Source organism: Moschus berezovskii, chromosome 7 (assembly GCF_049115385.1).
Source record: "Moschus berezovskii isolate FMDL1 chromosome 7, NW_MosBer_1.0, whole genome shotgun sequence".
NCBI classification, from domain to species: domain Eukaryota; kingdom Metazoa; phylum Chordata; class Mammalia; order Artiodactyla; family Moschidae; genus Moschus; species Moschus berezovskii.
In genome coordinates this window covers 83,486,146-83,511,324 of record NC_142466.1, presented here as the reverse complement: position 1 = coordinate 83,511,324, position 25,179 = coordinate 83,486,146, and the positions used below count along the sequence as shown (strand labels likewise).

At 52.7% G+C, this 25,179-nt stretch overlaps 3 protein-coding genes across 6 annotated transcripts; 1 reads left to right on the top strand and 2 right to left on the bottom strand.

The window, feature by feature from the left end:
• Positions 1 to 37: 37 nt before the first annotated feature.
• IL11RA (interleukin 11 receptor subunit alpha) lies at positions 38 to 9,239 on the bottom strand. Its single transcript, XM_055427339.2, has 13 exons — positions 9,077 to 9,239; positions 6,094 to 6,193; positions 5,742 to 5,802; positions 4,575 to 4,744; positions 4,326 to 4,440; positions 4,145 to 4,177; positions 3,892 to 4,058; positions 3,043 to 3,206; positions 1,899 to 2,040; positions 1,480 to 1,599; positions 1,265 to 1,361; positions 935 to 1,017; positions 38 to 441 (listed from the first exon to the last, which is right to left on the bottom strand). Exons 1-13 carry the CDS (start codon positions 9,233 to 9,235, stop codon positions 425 to 427), a joined length of 1,428 nt encoding a protein of 475 aa, XP_055283314.2. The 5' UTR covers positions 9,236 to 9,239; the 3' UTR covers positions 38 to 424.
• Positions 9,240 to 10,973: 1,734 nt separating this feature from the next.
• Positions 10,974 to 14,348, bottom strand: GALT (galactose-1-phosphate uridylyltransferase). Of its 4 annotated transcripts, none has more exons than XM_055427922.2 (11): positions 14,189 to 14,348; positions 13,732 to 13,901; positions 13,365 to 13,440; positions 13,226 to 13,274; positions 12,972 to 13,101; positions 12,764 to 12,820; positions 12,483 to 12,605; positions 12,075 to 12,207; positions 11,889 to 11,972; positions 11,424 to 11,578; positions 10,974 to 11,146 (listed from the first exon to the last, which is right to left on the bottom strand). In XM_055427922.2, exons 1-11 carry the CDS (start codon positions 14,211 to 14,213, stop codon positions 11,066 to 11,068), a joined length of 1,083 nt encoding a protein of 360 aa, XP_055283897.1. In that variant the 5' UTR covers positions 14,214 to 14,348; the 3' UTR covers positions 10,974 to 11,065. The 4 variants fall into 4 exon arrangements, with proteins under 4 accessions (XP_055283897.1, XP_055283895.1, XP_055283896.1 ...); XM_055427920.2 differs by having other exon boundaries at positions 14,085 to 14,342; XM_055427921.2 differs by having other exon boundaries at positions 14,107 to 14,342.
• A 6,030-nt stretch (positions 14,349 to 20,378) lies between these two features.
• On the top strand, positions 20,379 to 23,186 carry SIGMAR1 (sigma receptor chaperone 1). Its single transcript, XM_055427338.2, has 4 exons — positions 20,379 to 20,653; positions 20,787 to 20,987; positions 21,121 to 21,213; positions 22,138 to 23,186. The coding sequence occupies exons 1-4, from the start codon at positions 20,503 to 20,505 to the stop codon at positions 22,362 to 22,364; spliced, it is 672 nt and encodes a 223-aa protein (XP_055283313.1). The 5' UTR covers positions 20,379 to 20,502; the 3' UTR covers positions 22,365 to 23,186.
• The last annotated feature ends 1,993 nt before the right edge of the window (positions 23,187 to 25,179 follow it).

Below are 25,179 nucleotides of genomic sequence, written 5' to 3'. Positions count from 1 at the left end.
GTCCTGAATCTGGAGCTGTGAGACATGTCAATAGACAGAACCTTCTCATTCTCTTTATTCACACCCTCACAACTCTCTCCAGGGGCAAAGCCAAGAGCATAAGACCCACATACACTCCCCAGGTACCTATATACATACATGCAGAGAACACATGTCCCCTGCCTCACATACACTTGGACACAGACAGACATACACATCTACACACATTCTTCAGGTAGACCTCCAGCTCTGGGATGAAGTCAGAGGTCCAGGAACCTTTCAGCTGGCAAGTTGGGAACACAGAGTCTCATAGAAATGGGCTCCAAACAGAACTTCCAGCTGAGAACCCGCCTCCATGGGGATCTGCTGTCCTGCCTGGGTTCCATCTGTCCATCCATCCACACCAGCATTATAGGTGGAATCAGCTGAAGGCCTCCGAGGTTCTCTACAGGTTTGGGACTCCTACAAGAAAGGAAAATCAAGGGAGATGGTAGGACTAGATCTTGTCCCAGATTCCCTGAGAATGAGGGAGAGGACCCGGTTATGAGCCCAGCACTCCAAGAGTGAATGGGGCAGCCACTTTTGTGTAAGCCCCAACATCCTGGGGATGAGGGAGTGGATCTAGCTCTGGGCCCAGGGACATCAAGAATAGGGGAGGGGATCCAGATACCCCAAGAATAAACATGGACATCCAGCTCTGAGCATAATACCCTGAAAATGAAGGAGTCCCATCTAGGAGCCCCAGCATCCTGCAAGAGACAGAAGAGACCCAACTCTAAGCCCAGGGACTCAAGAATGAAAGGCCCATCTCTGAGTCCAGAAGTCATAAGAATGAGGAGACCCACCTTTGATTCCCAAAACCCTTATGAGGATTAAGGCATGTGGCCCTTAATCCATACAGTCAAAATGAGGTCACACATCTCCCAAGTCCAAACCTCCCAGATGTCACACTCACCTGGAAGCTTGTCCACTGAAATCATTGGGGCCAAGAGCCCAGATTTTTGGGGTCCATCCTTCTCATCTGGTCTCAACCTTAGCCTACAGCACAAAAAAGAAGTTGTCTCCCTAACAGTGTGGGGCATCTCAGACTCTTCCAAAAAGGTTTTATTAGTAAAAGGTCAAGAGAGGAAAGAGTAGAATCATGAAGTTGGGAGTGGAAGAGGGAGGAGGAATGGTTCCAGAATCAGATATGCTGGGATTGGGGTCATGAGGGGTAGGAATGGGTGTGGTCTGTGGGTATAAGAGCATTTATGTGGGATCAGAGTCTAAGAGGCCAGTCACTTACCAGAGTCCCAATGCCAGGGCCCCAGCCACCAGTCCCAGGAAAGAGAAGATTCCCAAAGATGCCAGCACGGCCACCTGCTCCAGGGGGTCTCTGTGGTCTGAGGCGGAGGGTCAGATGTCAGCTGCAAGAGCAAGCCTTCCTCACCAGACTCGGTGTCCCCTTTTCCCTGGGGCTTTGTCATTCTCTCCCACCTATGCCCATCTGCTCAAGCTCACCAAGTGGCCGTGGGTTGGGTAGAAGGGACGGCCTTGGGGGAGCGGGGCTGTCAGCCTGAGGTTCTTCCTCTGTCTGTATGTGTGGCTGGTCCCCAACTGGTATCTCCTTTGGTAGGGGCTCTGGAGGGAGATGAGACCTGAGAACTGTCCACAAGGGGTGGGGACAGAGGCCAGGGCTGGGGTTGGACCCTGCGGCGCTTAGCAGGCAGAGCTTGAAGGGGCAAAGCCAGCTTTCAAGTAAGTAAGCAGGGATAAAGGCTGAGAGACAGGGTTAAAGCTAGGGTGGGGCTTAAACTAGGGCAGGGCTGCAGGCAGTACAGCTGAAGCCTGGGGCCGCAATTGCCATGTGGCCAGCTAGTCCCTGCAGATAGATACTAATTGGCTTGGCCTCTGCACTTTCCTTAGGCTCTGTCTCTCACCAGTGCTTGGAGTCCCCCAGGCCTCGGGGCTCCAAGAGCTCCAGGTGCCAGCGTCCAGAAAGTCCCGGGCACTGACCCGCACGACATGGGGCAGCCCAGCCACGGCATCAGTGATCACCTCCTCCAATCCAGCTGGCTCCACCTGGGAATGCAGATAATTCCCTGGCAGGTTATCCAGTTATAAGCATTCAGCCTTCCTGCCTTCCCACCCCCTCCAGCCCCAGTCTGCAAAAAGCACCCTTTCCTCCCAGTCCAGTCCTTGTCAGTCTGATGCAGCCTTCTGAGCCTCAAACAGGGTGGCTGGTGGTGTTAGGTTGACACCTAGCGTTCACAAGACAGAAGTGCATAGTGGTTCTGTAGATAGGCTGTGACTTCAGACTGACTGCCTGGGTTCAGATCTTTGCTACTGAGTGAACTTAGGCCTCTCTCTGTGCCTCAGTTTCTCCATTTGTAAAATAGAGGTGAATACACCTAAAGGGGACAGTACATGTGTACACCTAAAGTACACCTAAGTGAAAGTCACTCAGTCGTGTCCGACTCTTTGTGACCCCAGGGACTATACAGTCCGTGGAATTCTCCAGGCTAGGATACTGGAGTGGGTAGCCTTTCCCTTCTCCAGGGGATCTTCCCCACCCAGGGAACAAACCCAGGTCTCCTGCATTGTGGGCAGCTTTTTTACCAGCTGAGCCACAAGGGAAGCCCAAAGTACACCTAAAGGAGATAGTAAATGTGAAGCACGGTGCTGGGCAGACAGTGTTCAGTAAATATTGGTTATTATCTGAGGCAGCAGCTACCCGGGCCTGATGCTAGCCAATCTCTGCCACCTCCAGAGGTGGGAATTCACCTTTATTCACACATGAGTATATCAGTGTCTGTGCCTCTGGGCAAAAGGCCCTCCCTTTCCTAGAAAAGTTATTTTTAAAAAGTCACTGCTATCTACCCACAGATGGGCTGACATCAGTTTTAGCCCTGGAGGGCGGAGGCGCAGTCCCTGTGACAAAGCCTGGCCTAGGGAGAGTGCTCTGTAGACGGGGAGCCCTCGAGGCATCAGTGACCTGCCAGATCTGGCCATGAAGAACATCAGCAACAGGAAACTAGAGACAGGACCCACAGCCCCAGACCAAGGCGCACTCCAAGGCCTCACCGTAGACCAGGCTGGATGCTGTGCTGGACGGTACTGCAGCCGGAACTTGAGCAGGAAGTGGGGCTGGCGGGGCCAGGAGGCAGGGTACATCCAGCTAGCACGCAGGCGGCGAGGATAGCCAGGCACTGACTCTACCCGCAGCCCCTGGGGCGGGTCAGGGCGCACTGAGGGCAGGTGAAGGGGGAGGGGAGGACACAAAGTCACAGCACAAGAGAGATATTCATCCTTCCCCCATCACCTCCCAAGGGAAGGCGGGTGTGTGCCTAAAAGTCCCAGAGGGGAGGCACTGCCAAGGAACTTGGGGAAATCTTAGGCTTGATCATCCCTTAGGCTCAGGATCTGTCATCCCTGTTATCTGAGGATGGATTTTTGAAATGTTTGTTGAGTGAGTTAAAGAGTGATCTGTTTTCCCTCCAAGGAAGATGAGTTGGCCCGAATTCCAGCCAGAGCCTTCATGATCCCCTCCCACACACAGATCAAGAGGAAGCCAGCAAGGGCTTTCCACTGGGCAGGGAGGATGTGAGATGGAGCTGCCTTCAGCAACAGGCCTGGAAGCAGAGAGGCAGCACTGGGGTTGGGCATCCAGGAAGGACTTGTAAGGGAAAAGGGTGGTGGCAGTAACCTCTAGAAGCTGATGTAACCCTGCCTCCTAGGGCTCTGATCTCTTTGGATTCTTCTGAAGTCTCCCAGGGGGCCATCTGTGTACTGAAATGGACCTGTGTTGGGAGGGAACTGTGTGGGAGCTCAGCAGGAGGAGGGTTATGAATTATGGGGGTATCTATACTCTGGGGTCCAATCTGGGGTCTCTGTGGTAGGGATCTGGGGAGGCCTCTAGGACTGGGTACTCACAGATGCTCTGCAAGCTCACATCCAGCAGGCGGGTGCTGGCCCCCAGGGGGTTCACTTCAGTCACATTGATCCGATACTGGCTCCAGAACTCTGCCCCATGGACTACACAGCGGGCCGCCCCAGGGGGCTCCTGTGAGCATGGCCAGGGCCCTGTGGATGGACTCATCCTAGGAGGAAGGATGTGGTCTTGAACTCTGGAAATGCTCGCTGTGGGATCCACCTGGAGCCCCCAAGCTTCCCCCTCACATCCTACCTTTGGCCATCAGCTCCCGGCACAGTCTTCTTCCTGGCAGGGAAGAGGTCATCTGAGGTCAGGAAGGAAAGAAGGGTCCTCCCTCTCTCAGGCCTCCTTCAGTACCTCCCTACCGACTCCCACACCCACATTTTGCTATACACCCAAACATATAGGCATACACACCCGATGCTGAACACACCTGTAGGAGGTGAGGTAGCGGGTGGGTAAACCGCTAACCTGGCTGGGACTCCAAGTGCAGGAGAAGTTCTCATAGTCAGCAGCTCGGCAGGAAACAACAGGGCGGGCCGGGGGGTCTAGAGGCAGAGGGTGCAGCTGGAGAATGAGAAGTCCCCAGGCCCTCCCCATCCCAGAGGGCTTCATCTGGGCCTGAAGTCCCTCAGGAGCCCCACTTCTCATCACTCCCCCACAACACTCCTCCCCAACTCACAGCCTAGCCGCAGGGTCACCATGCCCCCAAGTGCACCATCCAGGGTCCGGCAGATATAGGTGCCCTCGTCAGTGCTTTCTGCCCGGGCCAGGACTAGTTCAGGCCCTAGCCCAGAGTCAGGTCCCTGGAGCAGCCTTGTCTCCCCGTCCCGAAACCAGGACACCGGGGCCCTGAAGGTGAGATGAGATGATGATAGATGGAAGGAAGAGTCAAAGTATGAGTCAGACCATGCCATAGTTCTCCCCTGGCTTCTTGGTGTGCTTGTCGTAAAATTTAAACTCCGTTTGCTGGCTTACAAAGCCCCTGGTGATCTAGCCCTCACCTTACTCTTCCTCTTCATCACCTCCCTCTCTCCCCTTCCACCACTGCACTTCAGTGAGGTTATGCTTCTTTCAATTCAAGACTGTACGAGCTCAGGAATTCCCTAGTGGTCCACTGGTTAGGACTCTGTGCTTCCACTGCTGAGGGCCCAGGTTTGATCCCTGGTTGGGAAACTAGCATTCTGCAAACCAGGGCATGGCCAAAAATAAATAAATTTTAAAGGTTTAAAAATCTGATTTTTAAAAAAAGTATGGAACTCACTCCCATTTCAGGGCTTTGCACTAGCTGTTCTGTCAGGAATGTTTACTTATACCATAACCTTCAGAAATCAGCTTTAATATCACCTCCTCATGGATTCTCCTAATGGTCCAGTGTCTAAGACTCCACATTCCCAATGCAGGGGGCCTAGGGGGCCCCAGGTTTGATCCCTCATCAGGGATAGACCCCACATGCCACAACTAAGACCCAGTGCAACCAAATAAAAAATATATATATCACCTCCTCAGAGAGGCCTTCCCTGATGACCAATAAAAAGTGATCACTCAGTTCTCCTCTTCCACATCGCTCCCTTTTGATTTTCTGCCCTGCAGGTATTACTACCTGGCATCTTGCCTGGCTTGTGCACTGCTGTATCCCAGGTCTAGCTAGAAGAGACCAGGCAATTAGCAGGCACTCGGTACATCTAGGTTGAAGGTTCAGTTGAATAAGGATGGTTTGAGGGTTAGGACAGAGAGGTGAAGGTTACAGATAGAAGGGGCAAGGATGGAAGGGGTCTGAGGACTGGGCAAGGTCAAGAAAACATCGTGAGAGGGTTCCAGCAACCCTACAGGCCGGTGGAGCACTTACCCAGCAGTCACTCCAGGGCAACACAGCATCAGGGCCCTGCCAGGCTGCCCATACTGGACCCCTGTGGAAGGCACTTCTGAGCAGAGGCTCTTCTTTTCCCTCTCTCCCATCCTACCCCACACTTTGTGAGAGTGACAGGATAAGGGGTGGACTTTTAAGACCCAAGTGGGGTCATAGGGTCAAAGCACCATGTTATAATCTGGAGACAGAGCTCATAGGGCAGGGTGGAGAGGGAATGTTCCAGGCTGGATGTCAGCAGTTGGGAGGGTCACAGGGCAGGCCTGAGAAGGGGCCACAGTGCTGGTGGCATCACAAATCAGAGTTGGGGGTCATAGAGCAGGGTTCTTCTCACCTGGGGGGCCCCAGGCCTGGGGGCAGGGAGAGGAGGCAGACACCAGGGCTGCAGCCACGGCCACCAGGACCCTGCTCAGCCCTGAGCAGCTGCTGCTCATCTGCGGGGAGAAAGGCAAGGTCAGCAATACCCCATGCCTAAGACGGAAGGCTAAAGACTGCCTCCTCCTCTTCCAAACTGGGGCTTTCCAGGAGGAAAAGAGATTCCATGTGGGGTAAGGCTATCAGACATCATTGCAGGATCTGATGTAAGGTCCCCTTTCCACCATACACCTAGTGCTATGAGTACACACACACACACACACACCCCATCACACACCATCACACCCTCCTTCTCAGTCATGGGCTTAGGGCCCAGAACAAAAGCCGGAGGCAACAGCCTCTGCCAGCACCGCCGCCCCCCGCCACCCCCACATCACCCTTGGCGCCCACCCCTGGCACCAAGTGCTGGCTCAGGCTCCATCACTCCCATTAACTCCTCCAATCGCGCTGTTAGGAATTTCGTGTCCATCCCCACCTGGCCCAGGGACAGCCGCTGCCTCTGACTGACCTGTGGCCGCCCTCATCACCCTGGGGCGGGGACTGTCAAAGGTGGGTCTGAGCCCACCCTGCTCCCCTGCCATGAGGCCTAGCCCTGCGCTGGCTGCCAAGCCTGGCCCCTTGCTCTGGCTATTTGGGCCGCTCCTCTGAGCTGACTCTGGAATCTTGTTGGTCTCAAGCCTGGGAGGCTGGACAGGGCTAGGGTGCAGGCTGAGGCTGCAGAGTTAAGCAGATCCAGATGCCCGGGCTGCTGCCAGAGGCTGAGGTGGGCGAGGAGCCAGCAGATGGAGACAGTGTGGCGGGAGGGAAGAGGAGGCTGAGAGGAGCTAGGAGCCTGGGGGAACAGGAGGCTGGGGTGGGGGCCACGGGACCAGAGATGCCCAGAGATCAGGACTGGGAGGTGGTGGGGACTGGGCTAGAGCAGCAGGATCTCACAAAGGCTGAAAACATAACCAACTGTGTATGTGTGGGGGATTTGGGTGCTACAAGACAGGGATTCAGGCTGGGAGAAAACAGGAGGAGGAAGGCAGTGGGGAGGTAGGAACTGGGGCAGGAGAAGGGACAGATGGGGAAAGGGCCCCAGGCAAGGGCTCTAGAAGAGGGAGAGCCCAAATCCCCCCAACCCACAGAACTGAGCAGGGACCTCTATGTGTCTGTGTGTCTGTCCGAATGTGTCCAGTGGCTCACCCCAGCCCCCCAGTCACATTTACCCTGCTCAGCCCTGCCCTACCTCGGTGATCCCAGTGGCTGACTGTCCATGGCCTCCAGGACTTCCTCCCACCAGCTACAGTACCGTCTCAGCTCCACTCAGTTCTGCGACCCCAGAATCGTCCCCTCCTTCCCCTTCCCTGCCCCCGCCCCCTGCGCCCCCGCAGCTCCGCCAGCCCCCAGCCAGGCCCCCTCCCCCTCCTCCCGCCTCCCCGCCCACCCCCTCTCACCCAAGGCCCTGGGAAGGGAAGGGCCTCCCCCAAGTCTGGAAAGGAAGCCACAGGCACAGCCAGGCACAGCCAGAGAGAAAGGAGGGCTGCTCTGTCCCTGTCAGTGAGAGGTTCCCTGCGTTCTCACACAGCCGAACACAGTCACACTCACGGGGGGATTCCCTAGGCACCATCAACAAAGACACTCCCCTGAACACACGTGGACACAGTCAAATGAAAAAGCAGACACACACTTGTGCTCCCACTCTTTTCATAATAACTTCCCAGCAAATATTTCCTTAGGGTACAGCTGGCTGTGTTTTAAGGGGAAGAGAGGCCCCATGTTCAGGGATATAAAGAAAAGCCAAGGAGTCCAGCTTCCTCCTCCCCTGGACGTTCCAGCCATTTCTCACCTCCCCCCACCTCCCCCCTCTTCTCTTCAGGCCCCAGCACCAGGAAATGCCTTTGGTCCCTGGTGCCAGACTCACAAGACCCACACTTACCCTCAGACACACACTCTCAGATACAGCCATTCATAGTTACACCGATACACTGAGACACGTACATTTACACATACCCAGACAAGCACAAAGACACAGACATCGAAGTCTTCCTTGCACAGTCACACACACACTTAGCACTCCGCCCCTGGGATGGGGGTCACAGCACTCCCTGTGAGCAACTCCTCATCATGGTTTAAGCCTCTTCTTCCAAGGGGCTCTTAGCAGAGATCCCTGGGGAGACGAAACTGTGAAGAGACACAGAGTGTGAGCTCTAGGAAGAAAGTAATAGGGAGAGAAAAAGACATAGAAAACTGAGCCAGACAGGGAAACAGAAAATAAGGATCAAGGGGCCAGTGACAAAGGAGCACTAAAAGAAGGGGAAGCCAGTGTGTTGGGATGGGTCTGTCCACGCAGGCCACTGAGTAGAAAGGTCAGTGTCATCAGCTACCTACCGAAGTGGGTCCCCAAGATGCAAACCCAGCTCCACCCCTCCCCAGTCTAACAGTCAGGACACAGGACACACGTGGAGTGCAAGTCCCATTCTTACTCTGCCATGGCTGAAGTCACACCTGAGCACACACAAACCCAGCCACGCACTCTCACGCTGGCAGACACCATCTCAGATCCCGCAGAGACCTTCCCAAAACACAGCTGCCCCGGTGTGCTCACGGGCCGTCTCACCCGCACAGACGCTTGACCCAGTCTCTGCCCCCACACTGCACACTGACAGACACACGCACACGGAATCGCACACACGCACAGCCACATGCAGACTCAGCCACAAGCACAGCGACACCCGCAGGCATACTAGCTGACAGCTGCACCAAGCGACACTGTTGTGAAGTCTCGCACACTGACGTCGTCACACACAGCCTTGGCAGTCTCACAGGCGTGCGCGCGCGCGCACACACACACACAGGCACACACACTGACAGTCCGTCAGTCGCTCAATCCCACACCCCCCTGCCCCGCCCTCTCCTGGCGAGGCTCCCGCCAGTTCACCCGCGGCCCCATCAGGCCTCACCTTCCGCGGCCGCCGCCGCCAGCGCCCTCCGCCCTCGCCCTCGCCCTCGCCCTCTGCCCCGGCCTCGACTCCCTCCCGCCCTGGGGCCCCGCCGTGGGGGCGGCTCCGCCCAGGCGCCAATGGAAGGAGCAGGGTGAAATAGGGGGGGTCTCGGCCCATTGGAGCCTCCAACTGCCAATCACCTCCACCCCCACCTCGGCCGGACACTTCCTGTCCCGTCCGGGACTGAGGAGGCTGCCGGCGGGGGACAGAGCATGGAGCTGGGTTCCTGGGTCCAGGCCCCGAAAGCCCCTCCTCCTGGGACGGCGGGACCCGAAGCTCCCAGGCCCCTCCCCATCCCCCTGTCCGCAAACAAAGCCTCAGGTTTTGTGGCTTAGGAGCTACTGGGCAGGTGACCGGGGAAGCTGAAGGTGCCCCTGACTTCAGATAAGACAAGGAGGTGGACTATCGTTAAGGCGGTGGGTCTCAAACGTCGCTGGACATTGTGGTTTTATAACCGCCAAGCCACACTCCAATTAAATCAGTACTGTTTAAAACTCCCCGGATGACTCCAAAATGCAGGCCATTCAAAGGTGTAGGATCAAATGTGCATGCATGTGGGTGTGGGTGTGTGGGTGTGTGTAGTACCAATGTATGTCTTAAGAAACTAGCCGCCCATCTAGGGTTCCATTCCCCAGTTAATGGGGGCTCAAGGAAAATGTGTGCCACGTTTGTCTGAGCTTCTTCAAAACAGGGCAACACTTCAAGTTGACCCTTCCCCCTCCAGGCTTTCTAGGAAGACAGGACTGGGGGCTGGAAGGCAGCGAAGGTTCTCCTGGGTCAAGGTATTACGGTCCTGCCTGATGTGATTCCCCCTCCCAGAGTCTCAATTCCCTTGGAAAGAAAGGAGACAAAAAGTGTTCTGGCCATTCCCACATGACTCACAAGCTCCTGACTTCACCTAAATGTTTAGAGGACCCTAGGTGCATCACTTCTCCTGGGTTGTATGACTTGTTATTCCGCAGTTACAATCTTGCCAGGGAAACAGGTCCAGAGAAGCGTGGCTGGACCCAGGGTCACTGTGCAAACCGTGCCCTCCTTCCAGGCCTCAGGGCTCCTAACTCTGGCAGCCCCTCCCTACCAGGGCTGTCTTCTGTCCTCTGCAATGACTGGGGCACAGGGGCAACAGAGGTGTGCAAACACTATGCATACATGCCGCATGTGGGAGTCTGGAAAGGCCAAGGACAAAAAGCCACGTACACGTTCCCTGCCCGCCCATTCAGCCCCTGTGGGCTGGAGCAGAGCCAAGATGCAGCCACTCACAAAGCCAGGGTTCTGGCCAGCGGCCCAGGACCTGGCCACTGACCACTGGGACTAGGATTCTCCTCGCCTGATGCCCACCAAACCCTCAGTCCCAGGCTTGGTGAGTTGACACCCTAGGGAAGGTGCAAGGGAGGCTCTGGTTTTCCCAAAGCCTCAGCCAAAGATAAAAACAAAGGATTCTAAAACAATTTTAAACTGGGCTGCCTTTGTTACCCTAGGAGTAAAAGACTCTATAAGCCACACACAACACTGAGTATTAATTTTGTTCAGAAATTTGGGGCAAAGGAGAGGTGGGGAGGTCACACTCTTAAATTTCTGCACATCTCTTGGAGTCGCAGGTTCAATCCCTGGGTCAGGAAGATCCCCTTGGAGGAGGAAATGGCAACTCACTCCAGTATTCCTGCCTGGAAAATTCCATGGACAGAGGAACCTGGTGGGGTACAGTCCAAAGGGTCGCAAAGAGTCGGACACAACTGAGCAACTGAGTAAGCAAAAAAGTTGACAAAGAAAGTTGTGGTTGGAGCTATGCCTTCAGCCTTTAACCCCAGACCCCCAGGGATCAGAGTTCACACTCCTCTGGCATTAGAATATGTGATTAAAGTTTGAGAAGCATAGTTTTATTGATCCCACATCTGCCCAAACTCTAAGCCCTGATTCCTCAGGCAGAAGGCCCTGTGGTCAGCGTGGTCAGGCGATGGCTGCTGTCTCCCTGTCCTTCTGCCCCAGGCGGTAATGAACCTCAGGAAGTGCCCTTAGTCTCTCTGCAGCCTGGAAGGGGGAAAGGGGATAATTAGGGAGAGTAATGTTTGCCCAGAATGGGGTATGGAGTTCTGAGTGCGAGAAGACACTAGACATTGGGGAGGGTGTGTGGGGCAGGGAGGTTGGCGAGGACTGCTGGAATAGCCAGAGATGAAGGAGTTGAGCAGCTCTGGAGTCCCCAGGAATACCCAAGTTATGAGGGTTTTTAGGGTCATGAATGTTGGGATCCCTGAGGAAACAGGAGAGAAAAGGGGACCCAAGGATCCAGGGTGCTCCAAGTCCTGACCTGCTCCGGGGTGAGGTCCCTCTGGGCCTGGGCAAGCATTTCGTAGCCAACCATGAACTTCCGGACTGTAGCAGAGCGCAGAAGTGGAGGGTAATAATGAGCATGTAGCTGCCAGTGGTCCCAGTTGGCTCCAGCCTCTGATCCTATGGGAGCCCCTGACAGAAAGAAGGCAGAGATGGTTGGGAAGGGTCCTTTCTTAGTTCTTCAGCCTAGCTCCCCAAACCATAGCAGGTACCTGAAAATTACATCTTCCAGCATTCCCTGCCAGAGAGACAAGGCACCAGAAAGTGCACTGGGAGACATAGTTTCACTAAGTTCGTCTCCACCCTCAGTTCCGGCATATCTGCTCTGAATGCTTCCCCAGCAAATGTTCCAAGGCCTGCTGGGAGTTGCAGTCCACTAAGCTGGGACCCAGGAGCCCAGAAATGGCATTGGGGATAGATATGGGTGCTCTGGAAGCCTCACCATGCCAGCCCATAGAGTAGGGGAAGGATGTCTCAAACAGGTTGTCATACTTGGTCAAGAGCTTCTTCATGATGGATGATAGATCTGGAATCAGAGCCTGACTCTCAGTCTGGGGCGCAGATGCTGTCCCCACCAGAGCCACCCCCAGTCAAAGCCTGGCCCCAGGGGCCCAGCTGGGAGACTCACCGTCACGCTCAGCGGGGGTCAGCTCAGGCAGCCGCCGCACATGCCGACGGGGCAGCAGTAGTGTTTGGAAGGGCCACACTGCCCAGAAGGGGACCAGCACTAACCAGTGCTCACTAGTTAGGACCAGACGTTCCTAGGCCAACCCAGCAGAAATGATGTCATTTGGGTGTGAGGAGGCCAGCAAATAGGTAAGGGAAGACAAAAATACCTATGCAAAAACTGATGGCTTCTCACCACCTCTATCACTACCACCCTAGTCTAAGCCTTCATTATCTTTCCTTTAGCTTATTGCTGTGTCCTCCTAGCAAGTCTCTCTGCTACTTCCCTTCTACCCTTCTCCTTCACACACCTCTCCTTTTGGGGTGAGGCTAGGGACTTCTTAGGGACACAGATTTGGCTTTCTCCTACCTTCCTGAGCAGCTCCTGGCGGCCGTACTCCATGAGCAGGGGCTCTCCGTGCTGACTCTGATAGGCCCGCTGACATCGCTCCTCACGCTGGGCAACATCTGGCAGGAAGCTGCTGGCCCACACCTGTCAAGGGGCAGAAGAAGAGCAGGCAGATCCTTCACCCCCTGAGCCTCCACATGAGTAGCATACTTCCTTTGGCCCTTCCCTTACTCCAGTTCCCCACCCCACAGTGCTGAGTTGGACTCAGCCCAGGTATCTATGGAAGCCCCTCACACTCTTACCTGGCAGTGGGGATGGGGGTTAGAACAGCCCATCATGGCTCCTTTGTTTTCAAAGATCTACGAGGTAGGAGTAGGGAGCTTTATAGCCAAAAAGACACCAAGTCAACCCCTCCCGACCACAGCCCATGGAAATAAAAGTGCCAATTCCCAAAACCAAATTGTACCACCCCTTCCCTGACCATCTAGTAGAGGGGGCAACCTCACAGACCTGCACCCAAGGGTACTGGGCACCCAGTTCCTCTGTGACTGAGGCCCACGCATCAACGACAGCTCGGATTTCGGAGACTGACATGAGTGGCAGTGTTACATCCGACCAGGGGTGGAAGCACATGACCTTACTAGGTGGTAAAGGAAGGAGAGATGACGTAGGTACAGGGCTTGCTGTGTTGGGGGGTAGGGCCCAATCCTAGTATTCAGTCCAGACCCCAGGTTGAAGGGTATAAGAGTAGAAATTCATGTTACCAAACTCCTCGAGCAGCCTCTGCTTGGAAAAGGGGGTGATCACTGGGTCCTAAGATAAAGGGGTATCACTCTCTGCAGCAGAAGTCCCCCAACAAGGTACAACCTCTTTGCTCCCCAACAGCACCCAGAGCCAGGTTACCTGGACTAGGGGCATCAGGCTGCAGAGCTGGGAAGTCGTTGTCAAACAGGAAGGTGCCTTCATAGTCAGGATTCACCTACAGACAAGGATGGGCTAGAAGCCTTTGCTGGCCTATACCACCAGTCATCTGGTGGGTCTCAAGGTTATAAGTAGGTGGGGAAGGCCACTCTGAGGTCAGAAAGACTTGGTGGGATATGACCCAGAAGGAGGTCCACTCCCCCTGTGAGGTTAAGGGTTAGGGTCCATTCCTCTGTGGCGTGAAGGGAAGCTGTAAGGGAAAGGAGATGGAGCTACTCCCCCTACTCCCACCTCCCCATCCCTACCCCCAGCCCCGCCAAGCCTGCAGATGTAGGATCTAAAGACTGACCTCTCCATTGGCCCGTGTGGCCCCCGGACAGAGAGGGTTGTGGGGGTCATGGCGGGGTACTGTCGTCAGAAGCGGGGGCTCTACCTGCCCCTGCCAGGGACGCTTCATGCGGTGCGCTGACACCAGCACCCACTCATCTTGTAGCGGGTTGTAGCGGATATGCTGATGCTCTGGCGGCAGAGAGTCTAGATCAGTCACAAAGCTCTCCGCCCCCTTCTCCCCTGCAGAAGGCCCAAGCTCAGATGCACCCTGTTGGCCCCACCCTGCTCAAGAGCTAAAGGCCGGAGCTTGGGCGTTCCCAGCGCCAATTAGCCTGCAGCCCCAACACCAGGGTGTCCCTTCGCCGCGCGTGCCTGGACCGATGGGCGCGCCGACCTGCGGGCAGGGACGACAACTTCCTAAGGAAGGGGAGGGTTCAGCTTCGCGTCCCAGCGAGTCCCGGCCGCCCTGCGGTTACCGCTTGCCCGGAAGGTTGTGGCCATGGCGTCCGCCTCTAACGCCTGCTAGCGCTGCTCAGGACACGCTCCGCGGCACTACTGAAGGCCACCGGGGGAGGTATCTTCTGGAACTTTGAGCCTGCTCACTTCGCCCCCATCGCCTCGTCTGTCTGGCCCCGCCCCGGCCTCGATGATTGGACAGGCGCCAGCACGTGACAGCCCGAGGGTCCGCCCTACCACCTGGGGGCGGGGCTCGGGACTGACTACCCCTACAGGGGGTGACTTTGATGACCCCAGTATAGGGCCAAAGCCACTTCAGTTACCCTGAAACAGCCTCTGTGAAACTGCTTACTACAGATCCCTTAGCTCCAGGATGCTTAAAAGACTTCTTTGCTGCGTTAAGTCATTCATTTGGTCATTCATTCAGCAAATATTTACCTACTGAGCATCTACCACGTGCCAGAAACCTAGACTCCATGTGGCGCAAAAGGATGTCCCTGTGTGCACAAGTCATAGTCTCAGCCCTCCCAGAGCTTACATTCTAGGATAGGTAAGGGTATATAACCCTGGATCCACAATCACCTCACTTACCTGTTCAGTGACTCTGGTGGAGGAAAAGCAAGGGGATGGGGTACAGGGCTGTGAGGTTTGATCTGCTTCACCTACACCCTGGCTTCAGGAACTACTTGGAGGAGTGGGTACCTCACTGTAACCATATGCTAGCCCCACCAGGCAGCAGAAACAGATTTGGGGGAAGGGGGCTAACTAACCATATTCTCTCTCCCTGTCATATACACACACACACACACATAAAGCATAGGAAGTGGTCAGGGTAAGAAGGCTATAAGAAATCTGAAACTGTGGGGAGGATAGGACTATCAGTAGCTCCAACAACCATCTGGGTGAGGTCAGGGGTGTTTCCTTTGCACAATCCTGTCCCTTCTCCAACTTTTTCTTGGATCAAACCAGTTGGCTAAAACTAGGATAAACTTCAAATTAATTCCTCCCCTGACACTTTACAGAGTCATCTACATATTGCCTGAACCTCCTCCCCATTTCGCAGTGGAGAACAGAGACCTCAAGGTCATCCAGAGGATAAGCGGCCAAACTGAGATGTGGACACAAGTTTACAGGCTCTTCTTGATGCTTTGAAATGTCTCTGAGACTTCAGTGAGCTTGCCTTTCTTCCTTTTTTTTTTTTTTTTTGGCACACTGTGCACAGGATGGTCAGTTCCCTAACCAGGGATTGAACCTGAGTCAAGGCAGTGAGAGCCCTGAATCCTGAACAGTGGGCCACCAGGCAATTCCCTCAGTGAACCTTAAGATAGAAACCTAGTGAGCTAGGACCTGGGCAGTAGCAGGAAGGCCCCTTCCCCCAAGCCACACCAGGTCAAGCCAGGTGTTTTGCTGAGCTCAGATGTAGAAACTGGGTCTTAGGTCATTTACCTTATCTGCTCCAGGGGCCTCAGACTGAAATCTAAAGCCAACCACTAGAGGGCAGAAAGCTGAGAAACCAGAGCTTTATATATCCCATTGGCTGCCCATAAAATAGGGAGGGAAAGGGAAATCTGCTTTTTGTGGAAAGGGCATGTTGTCTGTTAACAATAAATATTTCCACTGCAGCAGCCACTGTAGCTGACCCTACAACGGTGTGCCCAGAGGGGAGTTCAGGATAAAGAAAAGCAGGAAGGATTATGTGCTTTTTAAAAAAACTGTTTATTTATTTTTAGTCATACTGCATGGCATACAGAATCTTAATCCTCTGACCAGGGATCAAACCCATTCCCCTTGCAGTGGAAGCACAGACCACTGAACTACCAGCCAATTTCCAAATATTCAGCCTTTTTTTTTTTGCCAAAGCATGTGGGATCATAGTTCCAGGGCCACAGATCCAACCTGCATTCCCTGCATTGGAAGCATGAAGTCTTAACCAATGGACTGCCAGAGAAGTCCCAGCAATATGTGCTTTGGTTACTGGTTTCTGTCTGACTTACTTCACTTAGTATGATAATCTCTAGGTCCATCTGTGTTGCCATTATTTCATCCTTTTTTATGGCTGAGTAATATTACATTGTGTATACATACCACATCTCCTTTATCCATGTCAATGGACATTTAGGTTGATTCCATGTATTGGCTATTGTAAAGAGTGTTGCAATGAACATTAGGGTAGTTGCATCTTTTCTCTTTTCAATATAATTTTATTTATTTATTTTTGGCTGTGTTGGGTCTTCACTGCTTTTTGTGTGGGCTTTCTCTAGTTAAAGCTAGCAGGGGATACTCATTATTGTGGTGCATGGGCTTCTCATTGTGGTGGCTTCTCTTGTTGCAGGGCATAGGCTCTAGGCTCTGAGGCTTCGGTAGTTGCAGCAGGTGGGCTCAATAGTTATGGCACACAGGCTTACTTGCTCTGCCACATATAGAATCTTCCTGCACCAGAGATCAAACCCGTGTCCCCTGCATTAGCAGGCAGATTCTTATCCACTACACCACCAGAGAAGTCAGCAAGCATCTTTTCGAATTATGATTTTCTCTGGATATATGCCAAGGAGTGGGATTGCTGGATCATATGGTAGCTCTATTTTTATTTTTTAGGGAACCTCCATAATGTTCTCCATAGTGGCTGTACCAGTTTACATTCCCAATAGGATAGGAAGGTTCCCTTTTCTCCACATCCTGTCTTGCATTTATTGTTTATAGACAATTTGATCATGGCCATTCTGACCCGTGTGAGGTCATATTTCAGTGTGGTTTTGATTTGCATCTCTCGTCAGGAAGCAACAGTTAGAATTGGACATGGAACAACAGACTGGTTCCAAATAGGAAAAGGAGTACGTCAAGGTTGTATATTGTCACCCTGCTTATTTAACTTACATGCAGAGTACATCATGAGGAACACTGGGCTGGAAGAAGCACAAGCTGGAATCAAGATTGCCAGGAGAAATATCAGTAACTTCAGATATGCAGATGATACCACCCTTATGGCAGAAAGTGAAGAGGAACTCAAAGGCCTCTTGATGAAAGTGAAAGAGGAGAGTGAAAAGGTTGGCTTGAAGCTCAACATTCAGAAAACAAAGATCATGGCATCCGGTCCCATCACTTCATGGGAAATAGATGGGGAAACAGTGGAAACAGTGTCAGACTTTATTTTCTTGGGCTCCAAAATCACTGCGGATGCTGATTGCAGCCATGAAATTAAAAGACGCTTACTCCTTGGAAGGAAAGTTATGACCAGCCTAGATAGCATATTAAAAATCAGAGACATTACTTTGCCAACCAAGGTCTGTCTAGTCAAGGCTAAGGTTTTTCCCGTGGTCATGCATGGATGTGAGAGTTGGACTATGAAGAAAGCTGATCACCGAAGAATTGATGCTTTTGAACTGTGGTGCTGGAGAAGACTCTTGAGAGTCCCTTGGACTGCAAGGAAATCCAACCAGTCCATTCTAAAGGAGATCAATCCTGGGTGTTCATTGGAAGGACTGATGCTAAAGCTGAAACTGCAATACTTTGGCCACCTCATGCATTGAGTTGACTCACTGGAAAAGAGTCTGATGCTAGGAGGGGTTGGGGGTAGGAGAAGACGGGGACGACAGAGAATGAGATGGCTGGATGGCATCACCGACTCGATGGACATGAGTTTGAGTGAACTCCGGGAGTTGGTGATGGACAGGGAGGCCTGGCATGCTGTGATTCATGGGGTTGCAAAGAGTCGGACACGACTGAACGACTGAACTGAACTGAACTGAATAATTAGCCTTTCTCTTTTTTTAAAATAGTGTGTGCTGGAGAAGATTTCTAAAAGACCAGGTAGGGGAGCTGCAGACCTAGACAGTCCCAGAGGATTCTTCCTAAAACAGCAGGGCAGAGACCAGAGTTTTGGGCTAGTCCCTGCTACTCGGGATACTAAAAAATGGTCAATTCAGGAGTGTCACAGAAGCCAGAGCAAATACAAAAACACGTTCCCTCAGTCTTGCAATAATCCCTTTTCAAATCTTTCCCTTCTTAGTTAAAATTATCTCAAAAAAAAAAAAAAAAATAGTCCATCTTCCCAGCCTCTACTCTTATCTGCACAGTACACTGTAACAAGTCTTTTGCCCTTTAGTAATCAGGATAAGTAATCTTAGTTGCTATAACAAACAACCGGAAAACTCAATGGCTTAGCACCGTAGTCCACTGTGGGAGAAAGGAAGCGCTCTGTCCCATGCAACATTCAGAATTCTCTACTAACTACTTAACTGTACATAACTATGATAATAGATAAGGCAAGAGAGAGTGTGTCAATAATTTCACAGAAGATTTTAGGAGTCAAACCTTGAAGTGGCATACATCATTTCTGTCTATACTTCATTAGCCAGAACACAGTCACATGGCCTCACCTAACTACTGAGTAGACTAGAATATAATCTGGCTGCCCAAGAGCAAAAGGAATGGATTTGTGAATGCATAGCAACATCTCTGCTACATGTCCCTCCTGAGAAACTCAATGACCATTTCCCATCATTTAATAGGACCACTCAATTATATTCGACTGTGTTGACCTCTCATTCCATCATTCTCATGTGTGAGGCTACAGTCTTCCAATTCTCTTCTCCTTTATGTTTTATTTATATATGCGCATGAACTAAAAAGCCTCTTGATGAAAGTGAAAGAGGAGAGTGAAAAGGCTGGCTTGAAGCTCAACATTCAGAAAACAAAGATCATGGCATCTGGTCCCATCACTTCATGGGAAATAGATGGGGAAACAGTGGAAACAGTGTCAGACTTTATTTTTTTGGGCTCCAAAATCACTGTGGATGCTGATTGCAGCCATGAAATTAAAAGACGCTTACTCCTTGGAAGGAAAGTTATGACCAACCTAGATAGCATATTAAAAAGCAGAGACATTACTTTGCCAACAAAGGTCCGTCTACTCAAGGCTATGGTTTTTCCCGTGATCATGTATGGATGTGAGAGTTGGACTGTGAAGAAAGCTGAGTGCCGAAGAATTGATGCTTTTGAACTGTGGTGTTGGGGAAGACTCTTGAGAGTCCCTTGGACTGCAAGGAGATCCAACCAGTCCATTCTAAAGGAGATCAATCCTGGGTGTTCATTGGAAGGACTGATGCTAAAGCTGAAACTGCAATACTTTGGCCACCTCATGCGACGAGTTGACTCACTCGAAAAGACTCTGATGCTGGGAAGGATTGGGGGCGGAAGGAGAAAGGGACGACAGAGAATGAGATGGCTGGATGGCATCACCGACTCGATGGACATGAGTTTGAGTGAACTCTGGGAGTTGGTGATGGTCAGGGAGGCCTGGCGTGCTGTGATTCATGGGGTCACAAAGAGTCGGACACGACTGAGCGACTGAACTGAACTGAGCGCATGACACCACATGCCAGACTCTAACTGCTTTGTAAATATTAACTGGTTTAGTCTTCATCACAATAAACTATGTGCTTTTATTCATCCCATTTTACAGATGAGAAAATTGAGTTACAAGAGTTTAAATAACTTGTCCAAGATCACACAACTAGTAGGTGGCAGGGACCAGGTTTTTAATCCAGTCAGTCTTTCTTATGGCACTATGCTGCCTTTTTACTGCTGCTTCTGCTTCTCTTCCTTTATCACTCCCCCGCGGCTGATAACCTTCAGTTGGTTTACAAGGCCCTCCTCTCACATTTTGTGCTTCTGAATAAAGAAAGAATTGTTGGCCCCCGTAAGACCCCACGCTGTGTCTCTCCATGCTTTTGCTCTTGGAGAAGGTCTCACTGGCTCACTGCAATGCCCTTCCCATCGCTCTTTTTTTTTTTTTTCTTCCCCATCGCTCTTAAAGACACTGCTCAAGTGTCACCGCCTCCATACGTTCCCAAGTTGAAGAGTCTCCTTCCCACCTTCCGTGCTAACAAAGGCGGGCATTCACCATCACAAGTCCCGGAAGGCTCTGCTTCCAGGTTCACCTTCTTCACCAGTCAGTGAGCCCAGGAGGGCCAGCCCATTCTTCGTTTCACCGCCATCCCCTCCTACCGCAAGTAGGACGGCAGTAGGAGAGACCCGGCCTAGAGGCTCGAAAGCCGGCAGCCCGGAGGGTTTGGCCCCGCCCCCTCTCCTGACGCGCGCGGCGGCGCCCCGCCCCCTCGGAGCTCCCGCCTCCCCGCTCCCGGAGAGATAATGGTTCAACCCGAGAGGCGGTGCCCCGGCGCCCTGGCAGTTCCAATTGGCCAGGGCGAGCCGTACCACAGCGGTGGCGGGGGAACGGGTAGTGGACCGCGCGCCGCAGACTGGGAGGCAGTGAGAGTCACAACCTCCCGCCGCGGCACCCCCAGCGCTGCACTGTGCCAGGCCACCCACTGGGATGTGTTGGGCCGTGGGCCGGAGGTGGGCGTGGGCCGCGCTGCTCCTGGCGGTCGCGGCTGTGCTGGCCCAGGTAGTCTGGCTCTGGCTGGGCACTCAGAGCTTCGTCTTCCAGCACGAAGAGATCGCGCAGCTGGCTCGGCAGTACGCGGGTGAGCCGGCGGGTGAACGGGTGGAGGACCACGGGTTGGGGCGGGCCGGGCCGAGCTGGAGGTTCCGGGGGCACCGTTTCCCAGTTCCGGACCAGTGCTGGCCCTGACTCTGTTGTTCCTCTACCCCCGCCAGGGCTGGACCACGAGCTGGCCTTCTCTCGGCTGATCGTGGAGCTGCGGCGGCTGCACCCGGGCCACGTGCTGCCCGACGAGGACCTGCAGTGGGTGTTCGTGAACGCGGGAGGCTGGATGGGCGCCATGTGCCTTCTGCACGCCTCCCTGTCCGAGTACGTGCTGCTCTTCGGCACCGCTCTGGGCTCTAGCGGCCACTCGGGTCAGTGCTGGCGGCGGGCCGGACTGGGAGGCTGGGGCTGTTCAAAGGCCCATGCCCTCCTTTCTGCCGTTTGGCCAAGCCTTAGGATGCTACGGATACCCTGGTATTCAGTGTCCATTTGATTGTTTCTCAGGGCGCTACTGGGCTGAGATCTCGGATACCATCATCTCTGGCACCTTCCACCAGTGGAGAGAGGGTACTACTAAAAGTGAGGTCTTCTACCCAGGTGGGTTGGGTGACTTTGTCAGAGAGGTGGGTCTCTTAATTCTTGGGTGCCTGTAGTTGGAGAAGGAGCCATGCCATGGAAAAAGGGGTACGCTGAGGGGCCCTCCACCTAGTTCCTTTACCCTCCAGGTAAGCCACAGGTGGTTGGTGAGGCAGTGTCGAGGGTTTCTGTGACTTTTCCCCTCTCCAAGTGGAAACATAACTTCCTGTTAACCATGTCTGATTTTTAATCATCCAGTATTCACAGCAGTTACTGGAGTCAGTTGGGTAATCAGAAATGCTGTCATGCCCCAAAGACGAGGCAGACAGTTGTCTCCCCTTTTTTGTATAATGAAGCATTTGGACTGCTAAGTGAGTTTGGGGTTGAATGTTACAAGCGTGGCAGGCATGGGATTTCCCTGGCAGTCCAGTGGTTACGACTGCACTCCCAGTGCAGGGGGGCATGGATCAGATCCCTAGTCAGGGAACTCAGATCCTGCATACTGCACAGCACAGCAACAACAACAACAAAAAAAAGGGTGGCAGGCATTGTAATTGAACAGCTACATTTCTCAGAAAGCCTAGCAAGTTTCATATTCATCTCACCCTATCTAATAGGCCCAGCCCAAGTTTAGCTAAACTTCTGCTTGACATGAGTGAGGCTTGGGAATGCAGATTTCCATGGCTCCCAGATAGTGGTGTGGGGCCAAGTGAGGCTTCCCCCATGAGAGGACATGAGCCAGGTGATGCCACGGAAGAAAGTTCAGGAGTGGCCACCTTAGCCCCTTACCCAACCAGACCAGTGAGGTAAAGCTTTTTCCTTTCCTGAAGCTGCCTGTCCATTCCCTACCCCTAGAGAGCCTATAGGCCAGGGGTGGGGGTGGCCGTGGAAGGGAAGGGAAGGGCAGGGCCTGGCTCCTCAGGTGGTTGCTCCCTGTCCCCCCAGGGGAGACAGTGGTGCACGGGCCTGGTGAGGCAACGGCTGTGGAGTGGGGGCCAAACACATGGATGGTGGAGTATGGCCGGGGTGTCATCCCCTCTACCCTGGGCTTCGCACTGGCTGACACTGTCTTCAGCACCCAGGACTTCCTCACCCTCTTCTACACTCTTCGAGCCTATGCCCGGGGCCTCCGGCTGGAACTCACCACCTACCTCTTCGGCCAGGACGCCTGACCAGCCAGGCCTGAAGGAGGACCTGTGGATGGACAGGAGCGGGCAGGCCCGCACACATCCACTTGCTGGAGCCCACGTGAACAGACAGGAACATACCACACGCAGATACTGAGTTCCTGATGTATGAGCAGGGACATACATGCTTATACAACCAAACATAGAGAATCATGGGAACACATGAGACACACATTCAGATACTGAATCCTGTGTGTGTGGCAGCATTCACACCCATCCAGAGAGGGAGCCCCACTTATACCGAGGGAGCCAGTCATGTTCCAACACACATCCCACAAGCTCGACTCACTAACTCAGGCCTCTCCAGAGCCTCTCTGCCCCTAGTCAGAGCTCTGGAGTTAGGGATGGGGGTGGCTATTTCAAACTGCCTGGGTCTGACCCTTCAGCCCAGCAGCCATTGATTTGGGGGGATGGGGGAGACGAGGGGCTGCCTTTGGAGGCTCCCTTCACCTGCAGCTATGATTCCCTTCCCCTTCATCTCCCATCCTCACCATATGCCTTACCCTTTTTTGTTCCCCTGCTATGCAAGTACCCTCATGGTCTGTCCCCTACCCTCTAGAGAACCAGGAGAATGGAAAATGCTGAGGTCACACCTCTCTCCAGGGTATGATGGGGAAGCTGGCCTCAGCCCAGGGCCCACTGCTAAGACGAGTACCTGGACAGGTGGGCCCAGGTCCAAGAGGCCGTCGCTGGCCTAGAGAAAGCCTTTTCTGCACACACACCCATCACAGCTTCTGGACACTGCCCTTGCTGCATTCTCTGTCCATCTGTCTGTCTCTGTTAATAAAGACCTGTTGAACAGTTTCATTTCTTTTCGTGTCTGAGCAGCAGGAAAACCTCTAACTCCTGGGGGCCTCCAGAAGGTCTCTCCCTCACTGTGTGATTCAGTTTATGACAGCGGCTTTTCACTCGATACTTCAGTGTTCCCAGGAATCACCCACAGGCTCATTGACTATAGATTATTGTGCCCAATCCCCAGAGATCAGTTCTGGGTTGCGGCCTTGAGATCAGCATGTTTAATAAGTTTCTCTCCACCAAGTTTGAAAGCCACAGTTTAGGAAATTCAGTGCTAATTGAGGTGTGTGTCGTCTTCTTGTCTTGGTCTTACCTCTGCTAGTGCTGTTGTGGGACCAGCCCTGGGATTCCTACCCTGAGTGATCACTGGGCGGCAGTGTGCAGCCACTTCTGAGCTGAAAGGCAGCGTCATTCTCCATCTGCTCTGTACTAGGTTTCCAGGGTAGCATGTTCCTCCTCTCCAGTCTGCTTTTTCCAGGACCCCTTGCTTTGGTGGAGGCTCCCAGGAGTGGGCAGCAGGCACACTATCTGGTGATGTCTGAGGTAGTGAGGGCTGGGACTAGGATGAGATCAGAGAGGTGCCTGAAGTGCACATTCCCACGGGCCCTGCACTTGACTCACCTTCCTGCCTTGCTCTGAGGTTGAGCAAGACCCAGACCTCACTTCTTAGCACTCTAATGTATTTAAAATGGAAGAAACGTGGTTATAAAAAATGTCTTATTCTAAAAATTTGACATTATAATGAAAAAAAAATACAAAAGACTACATATATAACCATTGAGAACATCAAAGTCTCAACTGGTCACACAGAATGAATGTGAGGCCTAGGCAAGATGGCCTCCTGACGGTCCACCACCACTGTGTCGGCCATGACAGGCCCTGGCTGCAGCCTCTCCATCTGATCACAGGTTGCAAAGTCAAGCCTCAGAATTTCACCCTGAAACCCACCTTTGCCTCTAGGCTTAGAGCCCACGTCTACTAGGGATGCCTCAGCTCCCTGTGTCATTTCTTTCTTTCACATAGGACTAAGCTCCAAGGCTCCTCCCCATCTCTGCTGCTAAGTCCAGTGGTTATTTCTTCTCACTTTAACTTGACACAATCTTAAAACGCTCATGTCTCTTAGAGGACACTACTCTTCCTTCTTTGCTTCCTTTGCTGCTGCTACTGCTGCTGCTAAGTCGTGTCTGACTCTGTGGGATCCCATAGATGGCAGCCCACCAGGCTCCCCCATCCCTGGGATTCTCCAGACAGGAACACTGGGGTGAGTTGCCATTTCCTTCTCTAATGCATGAAAGGGAAAAGGGAAAGTGAAGTCGCTCAGTCATGTCCGACTCTTAGCAACCCCATGGACTGCAGCCTACTAGACTCCTCCATCCACGGAATTTTCCAGGCAAGAGTACTGAAGTGGGTCACCAGTGCCTTCTCAGGCCTTCTTTGCTAGATCTTGCTTATTTCCTCAACCTCTGACTTCCCAGGTCTATACTGCTCTGAGGTGATTGCAACGATTTCATGACTTTAAATACCATCTAAGGAATCCCCTAGCAATCCAGTGGTTAGGACTTGAGGCTTCCACTGCTGGGGTCTGGGTTCAATCCCAGGTCAGGAAACTAAGATCCCACAAGCCACATGGGACAACCATAAATAAGTACCACCTATATGTCTATATACCAGTTATACTGAGATACAATTGATATGCAAGGGTTTATTAATTTTAAGGTATACGATGTAATAATTTGATATATGTCTATATTATGAAATGATTACCACAAGTTAACATTCATCACCACACAGTCATAATTTTTTTCTTTTGATGAGGTTTCAAGATCTACTCTCAGCAACTTTCAAATATGCCATATAATATTGTTGACTATAGTCAGTATGCTGTACATTACATCCCCAGAACTTATTTATCTTATAACTGGAAGTTTACCTTTTGACCACTCTCATTTCTTCCCTGCCCCCACATTACCGCTGACCTCTGGCAACCACCTATCTGTTCTCTGTT

Coding starts and splice junctions, on each gene's coding strand:
- SIGMAR1 (XM_055427338.2), top strand. CDS start 20,503: ATGTGTTGGGCCGTGGGCCGGAGGTGGGCGTGGGCCGCGCTGCTCCTG. Junction 20,654..20,786: donor GCTGGCTCGGCAGTACGCGG/GTGAGCCGGCGG, acceptor TACCCCCGCCAG/GGCTGGACCACGAGCTGGCC. Junction 21,214..22,137: donor AAGTGAGGTCTTCTACCCAG/GTGGGTTGGGTG, acceptor CTGTCCCCCCAG/GGGAGACAGTGGTGCACGGG.
- GALT (XM_055427922.2), bottom strand. CDS start 14,213: ATGGCCACAACCTTCCGGGCAAGCG. Junction 13,902..14,188: donor CACAACCTTCCGGGCAAGCG/GTAACCGCAGGG, acceptor CTCTGCCGCCAG/AGCATCAGCATATCCGCTAC. Junction 13,102..13,225: donor GAGGCTGCTCGAGGAGTTTG/GTAACATGAATT, acceptor TTTACCACCTAG/TAAGGTCATGTGCTTCCACC.
- IL11RA (XM_055427339.2), bottom strand. CDS start 9,235: ATGGGCCGAGACCCCCCCTATTTCACCCTGCTCCTTCCATTGGCGCCT. Junction 5,803..6,093: donor CCAGGCCTGGGGCCCCCCAG/GTGAGAAGAACC, acceptor TGCCTTCCACAG/GGGTCCAGTATGGGCAGCCT. Junction 4,178..4,325: donor CGCTACCTCACCTCCTACAG/GTGTGTTCAGCA, acceptor CTTCCCTGCCAG/GAAGAAGACTGTGCCGGGAG.